At 36.6% G+C, this 18,149-nt stretch overlaps 7 protein-coding genes across 7 annotated transcripts; 3 read left to right on the top strand and 4 right to left on the bottom strand. All coding sequences in view use genetic code 12, as the record gives it.

The window, feature by feature from the left end:
* Positions 1-34: 34 nt before the first annotated feature.
* On the top strand, positions 35-544 carry CBC2 (nuclear cap-binding protein subunit CBC2; the record flags this gene model as incomplete). Its single annotated transcript, XM_064993986.1, has 1 exon — positions 35-544. The coding sequence occupies one exon, from the start codon at positions 35-37 to the stop codon at positions 542-544; it is 510 nt and encodes a 169-aa protein (XP_064850058.1).
* Positions 545-2,645: 2,101 nt separating this feature from the next.
* DASC09_003820 (Zn(II)2Cys6 transcription factor) lies at positions 2,646-5,654 on the top strand (the record flags this gene model as incomplete). The annotated part of the gene is made up of 1 exon (XM_064993985.1): positions 2,646-5,654. One exon carries the CDS (start codon positions 2,646-2,648, stop codon positions 5,652-5,654), a length of 3,009 nt encoding a protein of 1,002 aa, XP_064850057.1.
* A 693-nt stretch (positions 5,655-6,347) lies between these two features.
* BET1 (Bet1p) lies at positions 6,348-6,797 on the bottom strand (the record flags this gene model as incomplete). Its single annotated transcript, XM_064993984.1, has 1 exon — positions 6,348-6,797. One exon carries the CDS (start codon positions 6,795-6,797, stop codon positions 6,348-6,350), a length of 450 nt encoding a protein of 149 aa, XP_064850056.1.
* A 1,542-nt stretch (positions 6,798-8,339) lies between these two features.
* Positions 8,340-8,981, bottom strand: DASC09_003800 (uncharacterized protein; the record flags this gene model as incomplete). The annotated part of the gene is made up of 1 exon (XM_064993983.1): positions 8,340-8,981. The coding sequence occupies one exon, from the start codon at positions 8,979-8,981 to the stop codon at positions 8,340-8,342; it is 642 nt and encodes a 213-aa protein (XP_064850055.1).
* A 634-nt stretch (positions 8,982-9,615) lies between these two features.
* On the bottom strand, positions 9,616-9,972 carry DASC09_003790 (uncharacterized protein; the record flags this gene model as incomplete). Its single annotated transcript, XM_064993982.1, has 1 exon — positions 9,616-9,972. The coding sequence occupies one exon, from the start codon at positions 9,970-9,972 to the stop codon at positions 9,616-9,618; it is 357 nt and encodes a 118-aa protein (XP_064850054.1).
* A 1,434-nt stretch (positions 9,973-11,406) lies between these two features.
* Positions 11,407-13,689, top strand: EPS1 (protein disulfide isomerase EPS1; the record flags this gene model as incomplete). The annotated part of the gene is made up of 1 exon (XM_064993981.1): positions 11,407-13,689. The coding sequence occupies one exon, from the start codon at positions 11,407-11,409 to the stop codon at positions 13,687-13,689; it is 2,283 nt and encodes a 760-aa protein (XP_064850053.1).
* A 1,099-nt stretch (positions 13,690-14,788) lies between these two features.
* On the bottom strand, positions 14,789-17,071 carry DASC09_003770 (uncharacterized protein; the record flags this gene model as incomplete). Its single annotated transcript, XM_064993980.1, has 1 exon — positions 14,789-17,071. One exon carries the CDS (start codon positions 17,069-17,071, stop codon positions 14,789-14,791), a length of 2,283 nt encoding a protein of 760 aa, XP_064850052.1.
* Positions 17,072-18,149: the final 1,078 nt, after the last annotated feature.

The raw sequence follows: 18,149 nt of genomic DNA, 5'->3' as shown, positions 1-18,149 counted from the left end.
TTGTCAAAACACCAAAATTATATTGGCAGAGGGTATGATATTTAATGTTATTCTAGAGAGTATTTTGGTAATAATGAATATCATTGATAAATTGGAGAGTCATGATTTCAACTATTCGGGTAGAAGGACCGATAAGCCTTCGAAATATTTGATGAAGAAGGCCAAAAGATCGGCGGCGGGATTAGATGATTTGGAAAAATCATTGAGGTCTTCGACAGTTTACGTTGGGGGTTTATCAATCTATACTACAGAAGAACAAATCCATGAGCTATTCAAGAAATGTGGGGAAATTGAAAGAGTGATTATGGGGTTGGACAGATTTAATAGAACACCATGCGGGTTTTGCTTTGTGGTATACAAGGCGCGTTGTCTGGCATTGAATTGTGTTAAATATTTAAAATACACCAAGCTTGATGATGAAGTATTAGAGATTGATATCGATCCAGGCTTCCAAGAAGGTAGACAATTTGGGAGAGGTTACAAAGGTGGCCAAGTTAGAAATGATAGAAGAGGTGATGTTTTTGAACCAGGAAAGGGTAATTAGTAATCTACTGAAGAATGCCAATTTATTGCAGGAAGAAGAAGGACAGATGTTTCTATTCTATGATTTTCAATGATCTTCGATGCGATAATTATCTATTCCTCTTTTGATTTTTATACTTTTTTGTGTTACTTGGCTATTATTTAACATTATTTCCTTTTTCGTGATTATTGATTTATTTTCCTTTTCATTATTTATGTGATATGTATTCTAGTTTTGAAGATCTATTTTTATAGATCTTTATTGATAATAAGCTGTATCTTCATTGTAAAGACGAGCGTCGATTTCAGAACTTTGGGCTTAGTCCCAGCGAAAAACTATTGGCACTGGCTCTTCTGTGGCACTAGAAGAAAGAGACAAAAGCATATTATCGCTTTTTATTTATATTTATTAAAACAGTTAATGAAACTACAGATTTATTTTCATATTTTTTTCTGTTGATCCCCATTAGCTGTGCTTCCTTGGGGACAATAATAGTAGGGTTAGGCAAAATATTCTCGAGTATTACAACAGGATAAAGTTATTTTTGGTTCGGTTGCATTCTTTTTAGTTCTTTCTTAGTTAACTCTAAGCTTACTTCTTCTAAATATCTACTTACTTTGTTGGTTAAAAGATTACTAGATCCTTAAGTAACATTCTTGTATTCCTTCCGGAAGACACCATATTACCAGATTCTGAATCAGAGCATCAGAAATTCAGAACCAGGGCATTACAAACAAGGTGCCTCACACTACTTAATCTATTTATAATAGTAATTGGTAAATATTTCAGTAAATCTAGGGGCAATTTCAAGCACCGCTACGGGGATATACTGGATGTTTCTTAGATCGATGTTTTGGTGCCTGAAAATCCTACGAAAGGAGATAAATAAATGACAACCTAACCCCAACGGTGAATAATTATTACAAATGAGAAATTGGAAGTCATATAGAAACTTGAAAACCTCGCATTTCTGATAGTCATTCCAATTATTACATATGTGTCAAGTTAGTGGAAAGCTCTCGTTTTGGAGGGCGCTATTTACAAAATTACAAAATAATATTAAACGCAAAGGGTTTTTCCAAGAGAGAGTGAATTAGAAAATTTATCAAATTTGTTCCTAAGTCATTTGTAAATTGACCAGTAAATTAATTCGCAACAAATTTTTTTTTCTGGATTTGGTTGTTTTTATTATCTTCATTTAACTCGATGAAAACCCCATGATAATTATTGAACAGTTTCTGGATATATGATACAAACACTGTGAATGAGGGCAGCGATGATTCTTTATATTTTCGCCATATTTTATATATGAAAAATAAACTTAGAAAGAATGTCTACTGGACCATTTCACTGTAGAACTTACAAAAAAAAAAAATTTGAAGTTTGAAGTTTGTGTGAAGATCTCAAGCATCACCAAGCTGTATCAATAAATTAGTGCTTTTGATATTTAGACAAAGTTTGATCATCAATAAAATCACCTTGTAAAAATATTAGATAAAACCACTTAGAAATTCAAAATATCCTATGAATAAGGAGCTTCTTTGGCTGATTATAGATCCTATTGGATAAAAACATATATGTTTTAGTCCCTGGAACTTGATGACGAGATCTCCTGTGCACACATATTTGGAAGGGAATCAGCATATACCAACTCATTCCTGAATTCTATCCTTTGATTCATCTTACAATCAAATAAAGTTATATTCATAGTATGATAACAAGAAATCTTTCATTAAATAGATCCACTAATAATAATACTGATGATAATATTTATAATAATAGTAATGATGATGACCCCACTCCTCGGTAGGTGCGCCGGTGGTTACCCACCCGATTTTTCTGCGAGAAAATTCAGTCCTTTAGTGCATTATCTGATAACCTCCGAATCATTTTTTTTTGGTGTTTCTCTTCTTTACCATATTTGTCCATCTCTCTCTCTCTCTCTATCCATATTGTTATTGTTATTTTTATTGCCATTTTCTAATTTTCCACCTCTCCCATTTCTGTATTGTATTATAAATAATACAGACCTTTATTCCTTTTGGTGGTACATCATCTGTCAAAGCCCCTGTTACTAAAGAAACTAGAGAATGAACCTTCGAGGTTCTGGTGCCAAGGTTCTATGAAAAAAAATATTCTTTTACAGAACGGGAGTATCTTAAAAGTACAGCCCATAAGACAGCGGAAGATTTATTCGTGCGTGGCGTGCCATACTAAGAAAATAAAATGTTCGAAAACTCATCCTGTGTGCGACCGATGTACCAAGCTAGGCTTACAATGTGAGTATTATGTCAATGATCGGATTAGTAGAAGAACTGCTAGAAAGCTAAAGGATCAAGAGAACCATGCGAAGGAGGATGATACCAAAAGTGAAAGGAATAAAGGGGTATTAGAGAAGCCATCGGTGGATAGGAAACCAGCCAGTACAAATAAGGAAAAGGAAATAGTTGAGGAGCAAACGATGGGTGATTTGAGGAAGAAAATAAATAAAGAGCCCCATAGGATCACCAAGCAGAAAGTACAGACAATCACAAAGAAACCAGCAAGCCCGATTTCTCAACAGCAGGAAATGATACAGGAGGATATGGAAAAGAAAATATTGTGGTCGGAAATTCAACATCAAAATAAGCAAGCAATAATCACTGGAAAATCACAGTATAAACCATCACAATCAACACCAGCTAATCTGAGCTTTGGATTTTTACCACTGCCGAATTTACCCAAATGCGAACGTACAATGCTAGTTGAGCTAATAATTTCCAACTTGCCAACAAGATCGGTTTCCAATCAATATTTCCAAATATATGCCTCCAAAATAGATTATCGAGTTCCAAAACTTGATCTACCAGAGTTCAAGACTCAATACAATTTGCATTGTGATACACACTCACTCAAACTGGAGTCATTAGATGAGTCTTTGGATTATTATCTCACATATTACATCATCCTATACGCCGTATCACATAAGGTTGGAAATTCCGCCAAACTAGCCAAATATCATCATGTTATTCAAGCTATCTTTAAATATTTAAAGTTTCCACAAAATTCAACAAACTATTCTCTTAAATATCTTCAATTATTTGCAACTTACCAGTCGTTTACCCCGTTCACTCCGTATTCAGACACTCAATTTTTGGTACAAATCGCCAAATTATTCAAACTTGATCGTGATCCCATCATTTTCCACAAATCTTCAGACATGGCGCTCATTCAGTTCAATCGTTTGCTTTGGTGGCATATAGTATACTTGGATTTAAGGGCAGCAATATTCTGGAATAAATTGCCAATGATTGAATTGGATAAATCGGACACCTCGCTCCCCACAGAGATTGGTTTACACAAAAACGTCTTGGTGAGAATGGTGTTTTGCAACTCTAGATTTCGGTACGCAATTTTAATGAACGAAATCTTGAAGAGCTCTACGCAAGGTGGGAATTTGAACATTGTGAAAGATAAGGTTTTGGAATTGGAAGTGAGATGTAACGGGTCAATCATGTCATTGAATTCTTACTTGTCTAAATCCAAGAAAAATAACTCCCAAACATCAGCACATTCAAGAATATATCAAGATCAGCAAAAAGAAATTGAATTATTAATTGAAGAAATTAAATGTTTACCAGATATGGCACTTTTATTGGCGTACAAGAGACTACAATCTCCCAGTCAATACCTTTATAAAGTTAGTTTCCCAAAGTACAGCGATAATTTATCGACTGGTTTGGTGAGCAGTTCCGAGGAAATTTATTTTAATTATAATAACTATGGAATATCCGATGGATATGGCTATGTGGTACTACATCTTTTGAATAGGTTGGACAAGATTGATGAAAAATCAACGGGAAGATCAAACATGTTACGTTACCCAGTCTGCCCATTTTGGAACTTGATTGCTTCCAACTTCATCAGCCCTCAATTCCTTATCCACATTGTTGGTGTTTTACTTTTTAATATTCTTCAGGATATTGGATCATTCAAACAAGGAAACGGGGCGAATTCCATGGAACTGGCGATTGACCGGCTACGTAATGATGTGAAGCTCAATATTTTGAATAAACTATTGTGCCCAATCATGAGTAATTCACCAACCATTCCACAGTTGGACAATATTTGTGGACTCGTCATTGGGGTAATAACGTTAGTGAAAATTTATCCTTTGAAAATTTATCAACCACGGGAATTTGTTAATAGTATCACCAATGACGGGATGGGTTTTTTTGACGGGATCAGTTCTTTTGAAGATTTGGAAAAAGAAATTAAGCCGGCATTTACCACTGTTGAGCAATACATATCTCATTTCAGTCTTGACGAGGTTAATAGTTGTACTTTCCCGACTTTTGTTGATTCTTATGAAGATTTGTCAAGTGAAGCATTGAGTACTGGAACTGACGATAAAAATAGCGGGGTCAGTAGTAATTTCGTGGGTCCTAGTCTTAAAGAAAGTAATTCTAGCAGTCCAATCAGTATAACCAGTCCTTCTACAATTAGTAGTAATTCACCAAATTCATTTTCCTCACCTACAACATCTGTTTCCAACATATCAACAGCCAATAATGGCAAGCCGTTTGTCTTCTCACAAGGAGTTAGCTGTTCGGATATTGCTCCGAGATCGATGACTGCGCTAGTTGCCGCTAGCACAATTGCGAAGATCAACGTATTTGGAAGATCATCTATTAGCTCTTATGAACCAATTTTCGAAAGCGTGGAGCCTGAAAACGATGGCGCGACGAATGAAGATAAACATAATAACAATTCGGTGGCTAGCATTGGTTATGGTAAGGAAAATATGGATTCTAATGCTGGAAGAAAAGAGGTTAATAAACCAGAACCCAATGTTGCGGATGAATTGGCGATCGAAAAAAATTTTCGCCCTGGTGGTTTGTCGAAGAGCGCAGATTTATATAATCAATTACTAGCGGTGTCACTAGACTTCCCGACTGATGAACGAGGAATTATCAAAGATAGTGGATTTAGAAGATTAGTGCAACAAATGGTTGAAACTATTGAAAATTGGAGAATAAAAAACAGTCAAGTTTCAGGAAACAATAGCACGGAACAGGTCAAAGATGAATATCTTTTGGGATTAGAGAAAGGAATGTGCAATATGGTGTACTCTTTTTTGCTTTCAATATGAGGAAATATTTTGTCCTACTGAGTATAATAACGTCGCGTTCAAGTGAAATTACCTGTTTTGTGGAAGCACTCAGAGGAAGAAATGGAATCAACGAAAAACCCTTCTAAATATTCAAAATTAATAAATGTTCCCCTTTTAAAAAAAAAAAAAATATAATATATTGGAATTGCATACTTGGGTCTGGTAATGATAATTCCCAGTAATCAGATATCAATTACGAGGATGAACAAATTTGATATATCACTAGGATTGCGTAGTGTGCAGGAAAAAAGTAAAAAAGTGTTACAAGAGGCAAAGTGGAAAATGAGAGGTATGATCCATTATAACTTTAGGAGAACTGAAAAAAAAAAAGCATAGCAAAGCAAAGCAAAACAAAACGTAATGATAATAAGAATGGTGATAAATGGGGTTACAGCAAAAGAAATGAAGTTAGTAAAGATAAATAACGAAAATGCAAGGGAATTTTTGTTTGAATTGAACGATTATTGTAAATGCTAAAATAGGAAAAAAAAAATGAAAAGAAAGAACAGAAGGACAAGCAATATTTTTCAATCACAATGAGACTCAGATTTATATGTATATATAAATGGCTGATGATGTTTGTCCGATGGCAAGAAGCTCAATTTATTGACTATCTTAGACTTTTCACAAAAAAAAACCACCTCCTGCTCTTTGATTGACCAGAAAAAAAAATCAACTTATCCAAACCCAGAAAAAACATAAAAATACCGCAAAGAAGAATAAGAACCAGACTTTCCAAGTGATTCCTGCATTTTTACTCATGACAATCATTCTATTATACGTTAACTTAACTTTGGTGCTGGCCATTCCAAAAGTATCATTCAACTGTTCCATAGTCTTGCTACTGCTTCGAATCTCATCCCCCATCTTGACCCCCAAATCTTTCAAGAGCTTTACTTTCCCCAGAATCGAGTCCAATTCTTCGTTATTTTGGGACTCAAGCGACGACATCATCGATTGGCTATACGCACCGACTTTGGTATTATCGTACGGCGAAGGAGTGCGGAATAGTTCTGGCTGTTGCTGTTGTTTGATGGCCGGGTTAGTTTGTTGGGCAAATAGGTTTGTTCTCCTGGTAGGAGCGTCGCCAAAAAGCGAGGTCCGTTGTTCTTTGCTGTACATTGTGTGGATATATTGATTGTAAAGTCAAATGACGGTTGATGGGTGGTGATAATTTTGTTGTGTTGTTTAAAATTTGGCCTTTTTTTTTTCCCCCACCGCATTGTAAATTCCTGCTGGAGTTCACCGGAGCGGAAGTATGGCCGTCCGTAAGTGCCGCATTGGAAGCGACGGATAAGTTGTAGTTAGAGTTATCTTGGGACACGATTAAGTAATAATAATGAGTTGTTACAAGTTAGATTGGGGGCTGGATGATTTGTGTGTCGTTTATTCCAGCTTGGGATTAAATGGTATCAGAATTTACGATAAAACAAATTCGGTCAAAATCGGATTCTCTCAATCGCAGCTCTCCCTCCTACCAGTGGTAGGATATTATGCTTCTATATATAAGTATTTAAATCTCTGAAGGTCAATTTTCTCCAGTATTAGGATAGCTGATTCGCTGACCCGGATTTCCGTATTTGACTACCACTCTCAGATAGAGCCGTTAGTAATGAGATTTCACAAGAACTGATGAGACATTCGTGAATGAATGAATTAACATGAATGAATTGTATATTAACGAGCCACAGAGGCTCTAAATAGCATGCAAGCCGGGCATTTTGTGCCGGTCTATCTAATAGGTAAAGTAAAATACTATAACTTTCTCGCAACATCACACTCCTTGCTTTAAGGATTAATCACATCACCGGTAAAAAACTCAACAATCAAGCTTATTAAGGGAAAAAGGTGCAATGTGGAAATATGATATGAAGTCGCTAGTGAATTACCCATCACTAGGAGCTTCATGAACTGAGATGGAGGTCTTTGTTAAAGGATTTTGGCACTATATCTCAAATACTAAGTATTTTCGAAGTAGTGACCATCAGAATTCTGGGGAGAATTATAAAAATTAATAAAATAATAAAAACCAAGTAAATCAAAAAAATGATAATGCCGTGTCCGATGTAAGGTCACATCAGCTCCACTATCTAGACGATAACCGAAGTAAAGATTATCACGACACTTAGCCACCGCTTTGTTATCCCACGGTGGACTCTCCACCAGTCTCTCCTTCGTGTTAGTTTGTGCCTTACAATCCTCGATAATTATTGGCGCCGTTCATCGTCTTTCTGTGACTCGGTCATCTTGACCTTTTGATAGATTTCGTCACATTTCTTACCATCACCATAAGTAGTAAATGCAACGTTTAATTGCTGTCAAGTTTTAATATTTGGAAACATAGATACAATATCTTGATAAAAAACTGGTGGTCTGAATCGATTAATTTTTCTCCTAAACCACTTCATAAGCTTCTGATCATGCTGCCCCTTCTCAAGATCAAACGCATATTTATGGATTATACCATCAACCTTTATTTGTGTTGGATGTGGTATACCGCATGAAGCACACCAAGGTTCACTCGAGCGCTCTTAATATCCACCTGACGGTTTCATCAGTTTCGATCCCGGGGTAATGAGCTCGGCCTTCATTCCGACTAAAGGTCGCAAACTCAGACGTTGATCCATTTGGAAATGATCGATGAAACCTTTTCATTAATGGATCTCAATGGTCGAGCTCATCCAATCCATATTTGTCTCTCGCTAATAGGTAAAACATGATCCACCTCATCATTTTTTGTTCTTCCGGTGTCAAATACATGTAACGCTTTTCAAACCTTTCGGCTGCGTCTTCTAGTGTACCCTCATATATTCCACTTTCGAGGAATTCTAACGTTTGGACGACTTTGAATGGAAATCCATCTTTTTCGTATTCATTCACTAATGCTTCCAATACATCGGCAACTGATCTTCCGACTTCTCGAGCCCTTTGGTGAAGCTCGTAGTTCAACGTATACGCGATGTGCATGAGTACTTTTTCATGTAACCTCTCGTAAATTACATAACTCATACGCATAGCTTGTTCTCTGGGATTCGCATCAATGTCAGCGCGTAATTCTGGGAACTCCAATATTGATTCTTTATTCCGCACTTCTGGTATTCTTGTACTAAACAAAGCAGCAACTGGAGGCAGAATTGACTTATTGGTTTGGATGTAATCGACAAATTCAGCAGCTTTTTTAATAACACTGCTTGGTGTAGTTGCAACCCATCTTTCAGCACTTGGCAGACAGATTGAGTCAATCTCATTCATGTATCTTGACTCGGCCTTCTCCCATAAGTGCTTTTCGAAGTCCAGCATCACCATCGAATTTGTATCCGACCCTGACACATTGTATCAGTAATTTTCCCTTAAAAATTTTCTTTAAACTGGTCTAGTTGGTTAGAGCAGTTTGTTCTCACTTCTAATCTGTTAGTACCCGGATAGAGCGTCAGCTTACTTAGTTTCAGGATGGGAGTGCAGACCAGGGGTTCTAGTCATTCTAAGCTTCATTACCGTACTCCTTCTCCTCTTGAAGTCCGAGTGTATTTGGAGGATATGAAAGTGTTTATACTTACGACTATGTAGTCCGGTTTACTGTATCCGTACCATAATCCAGACGGTCCAGCCAGGAGACTCCGGTCCACTACCTTAGTGCTAACAGATCATGTCGACATGTTCCCCTTTTGTTTCTTTTTTGAAAAGATTATATCTTAGTTTCTATCTTTTCAATATTTCTATCTTAGATTCTCTGTACTTTTTCAATTCTTGAACTATATTACCAGTAAAACTTCGCCATCTCAGCGTGATAAAATCCGAGTCTGCATAAGTGAATATTCTACTCTTATCAAATTTTGTTTTGTAACACCAATGGCTTGTGACTATTTAATGCGTGATGAAGAAGTTGTTTTTCAACTGCAATGATTTACGCATTATGGCGGTAAATGAACGATGCAACATACTATACTCTGAATGAGATATTAGGACGTGTGGTAACGGCTATATAATTCAAAGACCCAATAATTTGCTGTAATAACTTGTCATTCACATCATTGTCTTTATAGCGATTCTCTGGGATCAAAGTGTTCTCTATATTCTTCATTTCAAATTTATGCTTCATTCTGTTGCATTCATCCAATACATCTTTGAATTTTTCTTTCATATTTCCCACTAACTTTTTATTTGATAATTGCATCCGATCAATAATTTTTTGTTTGTATTCTATATTGATTGAAAGACCAATAAATTCAATTTTTGTTTCACCATAATTATAATTATTTGTCTCCTTAAATTTTCTCAATAGTTCTCCTGTTTCCATCAATTCTTTCTCACCCTAGTAAACGACTAGTAAGTCATCTACGAAAACAGTCAGAAGTTTTGGATAAATTTCAAAACCTTGGGATTTCAAATATTGTGATAGGTAATCCTATCAACTTTTTGCATTTGATCGTAAACCGTAAATAGCTTTGGACACACTAACCACATTACCTCCAATAGAGCCTATTACTGCTTTTGGAGTAGTACATATAAAGACGAAACAAAAGCACTAACATATAATAACAAGAACTTTAGATAATAAAGTTAAATATAGGGACAGTAATTAGGACAAACAGCACGACACCTAGCAACCTCAAACCAATAATGGCTGTAAATATAATCTTGATAACAACAACTATAATATTTATTAGTAGAGATCTAATTATCTTGTTCCTAGTATAAGACCTACAGACCCCTTGATTGTAAGACCTCGAACTTGCAACAACAGAATGCACTTTCGCCAGAAGAGGCGATTACTGTACATAAGTCACCGTATTTCTCGCATAGTTTGGATCATCAATTCTCATTTCCAAGCGTAACTTATTTTTCATCTCTTCATTGAATGCCATCTGGTTTATTCTTTTAAACACTCTGATGAGTCTGTCAATGCCCATGATTTCTTTAGCGCTGTAGCATTCCCTGAATATCATAGTTATGATGTCTTCTTCATATGGATGCAAATCACTTGATACAAAATCTTCTTTATTAATGATTTTTCCCAAACAGGATACTTGTAAAGCATATAAAACATTTTTGTATACTTTTTGGAAATCATCTTATACAATGCTCCTTTTTCGTCCACGAACCGTCTCATTTGTGTATGATTCCATTCATGTGTCCCAGGTTCGGTGCCATGTAAATTCCTGCTTTTTTGAGAAAATCAGATTTTGACCGAATTTATCTTATCGTAAATTCTGATATCATTTAATCCCAAGCTGGAATAAACGACACACAAACCATCCAGCCCTCAATCTAACTTGCAACAACTCATTATTATTACTTAATCGTGTCCCAAGTTATCTTAACTCTAACTACAACTTATCCGTCGCTTCCAATGCGGCACTTACGGACAGTCATACTTCCACTCCGGTGAACTCTAGCAACAATTTATACGCATGTTTGGTTACGCAGCCCCGCCAGTTGGTTGCTTCTCTTACCACGTTCTGGGGAGGGAGGGACAATAGGCACATTATCATTATCAGCCAGGAACCAGAGCATGAGAATCATCAGCTTTATTTGTCATTAGCTATTCATTTCTATGTTTACTTGGGGAAAACATCGATAAAACAAAGAGAATGCACATCATTGAAGGGGGAAGGATATCACACCGGGTAACTCCCTAGATATACTAACAACAAAAAATTAAAAATTACTGCCAACAGGTTCACATCATTATCAACAGCGTCGGTAAACAAATTAACAGGGGTGATTCCAGATGTTGTTTCTACGATTGTACCAGTTATTAATATCCGTTGCACTTCTTGGAAGTGTTTCGGCGTCTGTGGTATCCAACGAACTCGATGCAGCCTCAGATAAACGAGCTGAGGCCGCAGAAGAAAATTACGATGATGTCGAACTACCACCGCTGCTTACCCAAGATGATTTCGACCCTAAATTAACAGAAGGTCTTCATATGGTGGAGTTTTATTCACCATATTGTGTCCATTGTACCCAATTGATGCCTATATGGAAGAAGGTTTATAAAACTTATGGTGAAGAGGCAAAGAAATTGGGGATTGACATACATCAAGTGAATTGTGTCGAACAAGGTGATATTTGTGATAGAGAATCTGTGAAATATTATCCAAACATTAGAATCTACGGGCCAAACCCCGGCCGTCCGGGTGGTAAAGTTTTACTGAGTTTCCCTTCGAATATCAAGAAAACTGAGGAGAATTTGAAGAGTTTTATCAAAGAGTCTGCGTACCAATTTGGTGAATTGGATAAGTTGAATTTGCCGAGTCAAAGTAACTTGATTGACACTGGATCTTTGGCCGAAATTTTGGCGGGTAAAAGCCAAACTAATAAACCTATACTATTGTCATTCTGGCCAAGTAGTGATGACAAATTTACCGATATTGATGCCGATCAAAATGTATTTGACAATTGTGAAGTGTGTCGTGAATTTAGAACTATGTGGAACATCATTTCTAACCAACTCGTTGATGATATTGAAACTGGGCATGTGAATTGCGAATCTAGCGGTATCATTTGTCAAGAATTGGGGTACAAGGAATTGTTGCAAAATGGAAGAAACAGAAATAGAAATCCAAGGGTTGCCGTGGTGTTACCAAGATCTACCGGTAATTTCATTAAATATTCTGGACCTGTAAATATCGGTGAAGTTGTTACTTGGACCAAACGTTTCTTACAGAACTATAAAGTTGAAGATATTAATCCATATGAATTATCCCAAAAAATGAACTTGGTTAATAGATTGATCAATGAACCGAAAACAGAATTACCAGGAGAATCAGACAACAAAGTGTCATTTATCTATTATTATGGTAATAACGTTGGCGACGAGTCATTGGCCACTAATCCAACAACCGCCGAAGATTTTGAGGTTTTACCATATTTGTTGGACCCAGTGATGAAATTACCAGATATTTATCTTTATAAATCTAATGATACTGGGTTCCTTAAATTAATCGAGAGACAGACCAAAAATATGTTGAGATATATTCATTATAATGTATCTGAACCGGTCAAGGAATTTGACAGAGAATTGTTTGTCTCTAATACCGTTACTTCTCTTCCAACAATTATTGGTTTCAAGGATAATTGCTTAATTCCGTACGTGTTTCAAAATTTCGATCCAAAGGATATTAGAAACCCAAAGCTTGTTGAAGCGTTCATTAGAAGAAACTCTTTACCATTCATCTCTGAATTGACCCCAGGTAGCTTCAAAAAGATCTTTAATTTGAAAAACAATAATATTGATAAAGTGGTGGTGGCATTCTTTGATAGTGGTGATCCAGGTTTCAACCATGGGGCCCTTAACAACTTGATGTTGGCAGCTCATGACTATCATTACTATTGGAGCGAGCACGTTTTCAAACAACTTGCAAAGAGAAGACAGGCCAAAGCTGATAAGGTGGCCAAGCTTCGTGCCAAAGGCGCTGACTCAGTGTCTATTACCCTGGCAATGGCGAATGAAATTGATTATGATAATGCAGGACAGGTTGTCTTCACTTATCTTGACCTTAATAAGTTTAAAGACTTGATTAGTGAAAAGGGGTGGAACATCCATGGGAAGGAACATTTTGATAGAGGAGATGCTATAATCATTGAACGTACTGGGAAGTTTTACTACGAACATGATAGCTATGGTAATCCTTTGCGTTGCGAACCTTGGGCTATCCGTAACACTTTGATGAGTTTCCATGATAAGAATTACGTTGTTCGTCCATTGAAGAAGAACTTGATTAATAGTCCTTACGGTAATTACTTGAGACCAATGGATTACATCCACCGTCACGGTATCAGAGGGTACTTACTCGTGATCATTGTGGTTGTTGGTTGTATTGGCGTGCTGAGAAAGTATAATATCACCGGCAGAAGATCAGCGTTAACGAAATTGAATGCTGTGAAACAATACTTTTATCAAGGATATTCCAAATTGAGTGGTGGAAGCGGACATTACGCCAGTGGGGCTAATAAAAGTTTGGGAATCTTGGGGAATATTCCTGGTCAAGGTAGTGGAAAGACCGATTAAGCCATAAAAGAGTGGGGGTCAAGTTTTCTCTTTCTTGTTTGTTTTGATACGGGCTTAAGCACCAACTCGCAATAATAATGGCATTTTTTTTTCTTTCTCTCTCTTTCTTTATTCTGACTAATTCCCTCCCGCATTAGACCTTTTTGATGATCATGGTCTTTTTAATAACAGATTCTAACGCTAAACGAGTTTTTCCCCCACCTCTAACATTATGTCAATTTTTCTGGATTCATTTCTGTTTTTCTTTTATTTATTTTTTTCTATTTTTTAATGTTGTTAAATTTTTGTTTATATTTTTGTTTTTGTACGTTAAATGGTGAGATTAGAGTGCAAAGTGATTTGTAATGATCAAACAATAAAAGGTTTAATTGTGAGAAAGTGTTAATGCCAAATATGGAAATTATTATTCTTGTACTATTGATACCATCAGAACTATCAATGCTAGTGATACTGGCTAAACTGGTTATGCCAAGTTTGTGAACTACTTTAACCAGTATGGCTTTCTTTTTTCTTTTTTTCTTTTTTTCTTTTTTTTTTTGTGATTCTTCTTATATTATGCTATACTATTTGGTGGAGTACTAGAAGCCATGTAGAGTTTTAAATACATCAATGACAATTTTCTATTTTGGTACTTTCAAAAATTTTATCCAGATCCGCGATAATGGAAAATAGAAGTCTGATTTTGTGGTGGAAATATATCACAAATATTGATTTCTTTACTTTTTTTTTTTTTTTGTGTATTATTTTCCTCCGCCCAATTCAATATTTAAAGAAGCAAATTGGCATAATTCATTATATTCATAGAAGTGATTCACTCATCAAAAATAAAGCACCCTAAATCAATATCAAACAACGAAAAAAAAAAAAAATAAAAAAAAAAAAAATCAATAAGAGGGGGAGGAGAGGGAGGGGAAAATTAAATAATAATTATCGAAATGAAACGGGGGAAAAACAAAACCAGAACAGATATTTATCAGAAACCAATAATATGTATATATGTATAATAATAATAGTAATAATAAAAAAAATTAAAACAATTGAAAAAAAAAAATGAAGGAATGAAAAAAACAAAATCTAGAAAAAGGTGTCATCTATCTCTTCAATTTTGATCAAGTTGAAATGATGAAAAGGATGAAGATGATGGGGGAGTGGTTAATGGACCTTCTGTTCCTCTAGATCTAGATCTAGGTTCTCTTCTTATTATTTTACCATGTTTTCTCTTTTGATGCTGATTTAAATTATCTTTTCTAGTGAACTTCTTTCCGCAGCTGTCACACTCAAAAGGTTTCTCCAAGCTATGCACCGAGGTCAAATGTCTCTTTAAATGTTCTGCTCTATAAAACTTCCGACCACAAATTGGACATAATCGAAGATCCAAAGGATCTTTAGTGAGTATGGTTGTCGAACAATACTTGTTAGGGTCCTTTCTTGAACGAGGCTTGAAATTTTTAGGAATAAGTTCAAGGTATTCCGGACCATTGGCCACTTGAATACCATCAATTTCCACAATATTTTGAGGATCCCTCGCATCTTCGGTAATATAACTAAGCTCCCCATTTTCTGCGGCTTTCTGCATGTCAATGTTAGAAGATGACGACGCTGGTGGAGTAGAAATGATGGGCAAATTTCCTTTACCATTGTCGTTTCCAGCTTCCATTATTGTTGGAATAGAACTTATTGGTCGAATAGAACTTATTGATCGGATAGGATTGATTGAAGGAATAGGATTTATTGATGGAATAGAATTTATTGATGGAATAGAATTTATTTGATTAGAAGGTCTAATTCCATCCGTTGTAGATGAATTACCTGGTTCATCAGCCGCTGAATCGATTGATTTTTGATCCTTCCCTAATGAGTTTGAGGTAGTATTGCCATCATCGTCATAATCACCATAACTTGAATTATCCGGAGCACGCCAAGATTCCGTATCCCGAGTTCCTGTCTCTTCTATTTCCTCATAATCATCCTCCTCGCTGGTAAAGAAATCCTCCAATTCCTTAACTTCCTCATCTAGTGCATTCACAGGGTCAGAATTCAACATTGATGATATACGAAGCATTGAATATGGTCTTTTCTTGCTTGTTGAATCCGAAGTGGAGTTAGCATTAAAGTTATAATTGTTGACGGTGGAGCCATTATTATTATAATCATTGGCAGCTTCTGGAGTGCTCCAAGATTCAATAGCCGGAGGGTTTCTGCTTTTCTGCAAATAATCTTCGAAATTACCGTTTTGGCTGACAATTTTGGAGATAGGAATCTTTGTGGAACGTTCTTTATTTTTTTGAGTCTCTGAAACACTAAGAGTTTGTGAATGTGGTGGTTGTGATAGTTGTGGTGGTTGTGTAGGTAGTTGCTGCTGCTCTTGTGGTAGCTGCGGAGGTTGTAGAAGTTGTGAGGGTTTTAGAGGCTGCTGCTCTTGTGTTAGATGTGGAGGATGTGATGGATGTGACGTACGGGATGAATATGGTGGATGTAGAAGTTGTGGAGGATGTGTAAGTTGTGATGGATATGGCGGCTGTGGTCCCATATGGGGTACAGGCGGTACGAATTCTTGTTGTGTACCCTGGGGAATAGGATTTAAGATCTGGTTGAGTGATCTTGATCTAGGTGGGGTTTGATGTGGTGATGATAAATTGGTATTATTATTCGCCCCAGTTTCATTAACTGGATTAACGAGGTCGCTTGCTTGTTTTTCTTCATGATATCTTTCCAATTCTTCAATTGTTGCGTCCAGTAATTTTGAAATAAAATCATCAGCATTCATTATATTACCAATGTTGGATGATTCGACGATGCTTTTCAATTGGGCAGTTAACCGATCCTTAAACTTTTGACGAAATTCTTCAATAAAATCTTCATCATGGTGACCACCATATGCATTTCTAATATCATTATTTCCAGAATCTGATATCACTCCTTTACGGTTGGTGTCTGAATTATTTGAATTCTTCCGCTGGCCATTCTCATTAAATACTCCATCTATATTCACGTTGAGCAAATCTGATTCGATACCCAAAACATCAATTAATACATCGTTACGGTTAAAATGCTCCCCGTCGTCCCCGAAATTAACTATGTCACTGTACTCTTCTTCTTTATTGTTAATATCGCTCAATCTCCACAACATATTCTTGGCTGAGGTCTTGTTATGAAACATCATAATCTCAAGGCAACTCTGTGAAGAATAAACCTGCACTTCAAATCGCATCTTTATTAGATGCAACTGGCTTTCGAACTGCAGGACGATATAATGGTTCTCGTCAATAAGACTTTGACGTAGACGGAGAAGATAACGAAGTTCTAATCTTGGAGAGCCATTGGCGTAATACTTTGGCGGATTATATTTTGCATATATATCATATGTATTGGGGTGCTGCATTTTTATTATTGATATTTGGAATTATTTGACAACAGTGGCCTCAAGGGCTAAAATATAATGGTGACGTTGGTTTGGGAAATGAGCTTGGTCATATATGGATGGACGTATGCGATTTGGCAAGACCAGTGTAAACCTTTGAGATTATGAAAGAGCAGAGGTTCGGACTTCCTCGTCAAGTTGGCAAATAAATGAAATGAGCTGAATAGATGTATTTATATATTCTCTCCGGACACAACCCACCTAAGAAGAGAATAATAGTCTTGTGAATTATATTAGGTCGTTTACTTTTGTTAATGCATTCAAAATCATGAAACTTCCTAACAGTCGCAGAGCACAAATCTATGACCTGTAATGATCAAGTAAAAAAGGAACAAGGAAAATCAGTCCGGTTCCCAACAACACAATTGGGGTTCAAGCTATATATGGAGCCAACTGAAAGTGCCTTCAAATGCAAATGTATAAATTACCCACTGGAGCTTGGTTCCAGAAGACTGATGTGGAAACGGAAATTGGGGGAAGGGCGAAGGATGTCTGACAAAACTCTGTGTAAATTTCTCTTTTATTACAAAAATTCCTCCAAAAAAAACCGCGGTGCCCACCGCATCGGAAATGCTGATACGTGCACACTTCTTGATGCCCCAAGGACGGCAACAGCCGATCCGGGACCACATTAGTCACCCTTCAAAGATCCATCGGTTTGTTTTGTTTCATCAACAGACGCTTGGGTACCCGAAGGGACTTGTTCGGGTCGGCTAGCTAATCGCTGAAGGACAAATAGCTTGGTTTTTTCATCCAGGCCTTGAAAGGTAGTATGGTTGTTGCACTAGAGAACGCCGATCATCCTGTGGATCTCTTAGAACTCTTGACTCTGGATGTTCTCGACTCGGAATATCAAAGGGGTTTAAACTTTATCATGAAACGAAGCTTATATTACCAAAGGATCTTATGGTCCTGTGATCTTATCTAACCTGTAGATACAAGAGCCGGCCAAGTTGACACAACAACTTATTACACCACTATTTATCTATCCGCTTCAACTGGTAATGGATAACCAATCTAATCGCTACGCACTGGCGCC

Source organism: Saccharomycopsis crataegensis, assembly GCF_037102585.1.
Source record: "Saccharomycopsis crataegensis DNA, jcf7180000000072, whole genome shotgun sequence".
Lineage (NCBI taxonomy): Eukaryota > Fungi > Ascomycota > Saccharomycetes > Ascoideales > Saccharomycopsidaceae > Saccharomycopsis > Saccharomycopsis crataegensis.
Note: the sequence above shows the minus strand (reverse complement) of the source record. Positions and strands in the feature narration are given on the sequence as shown.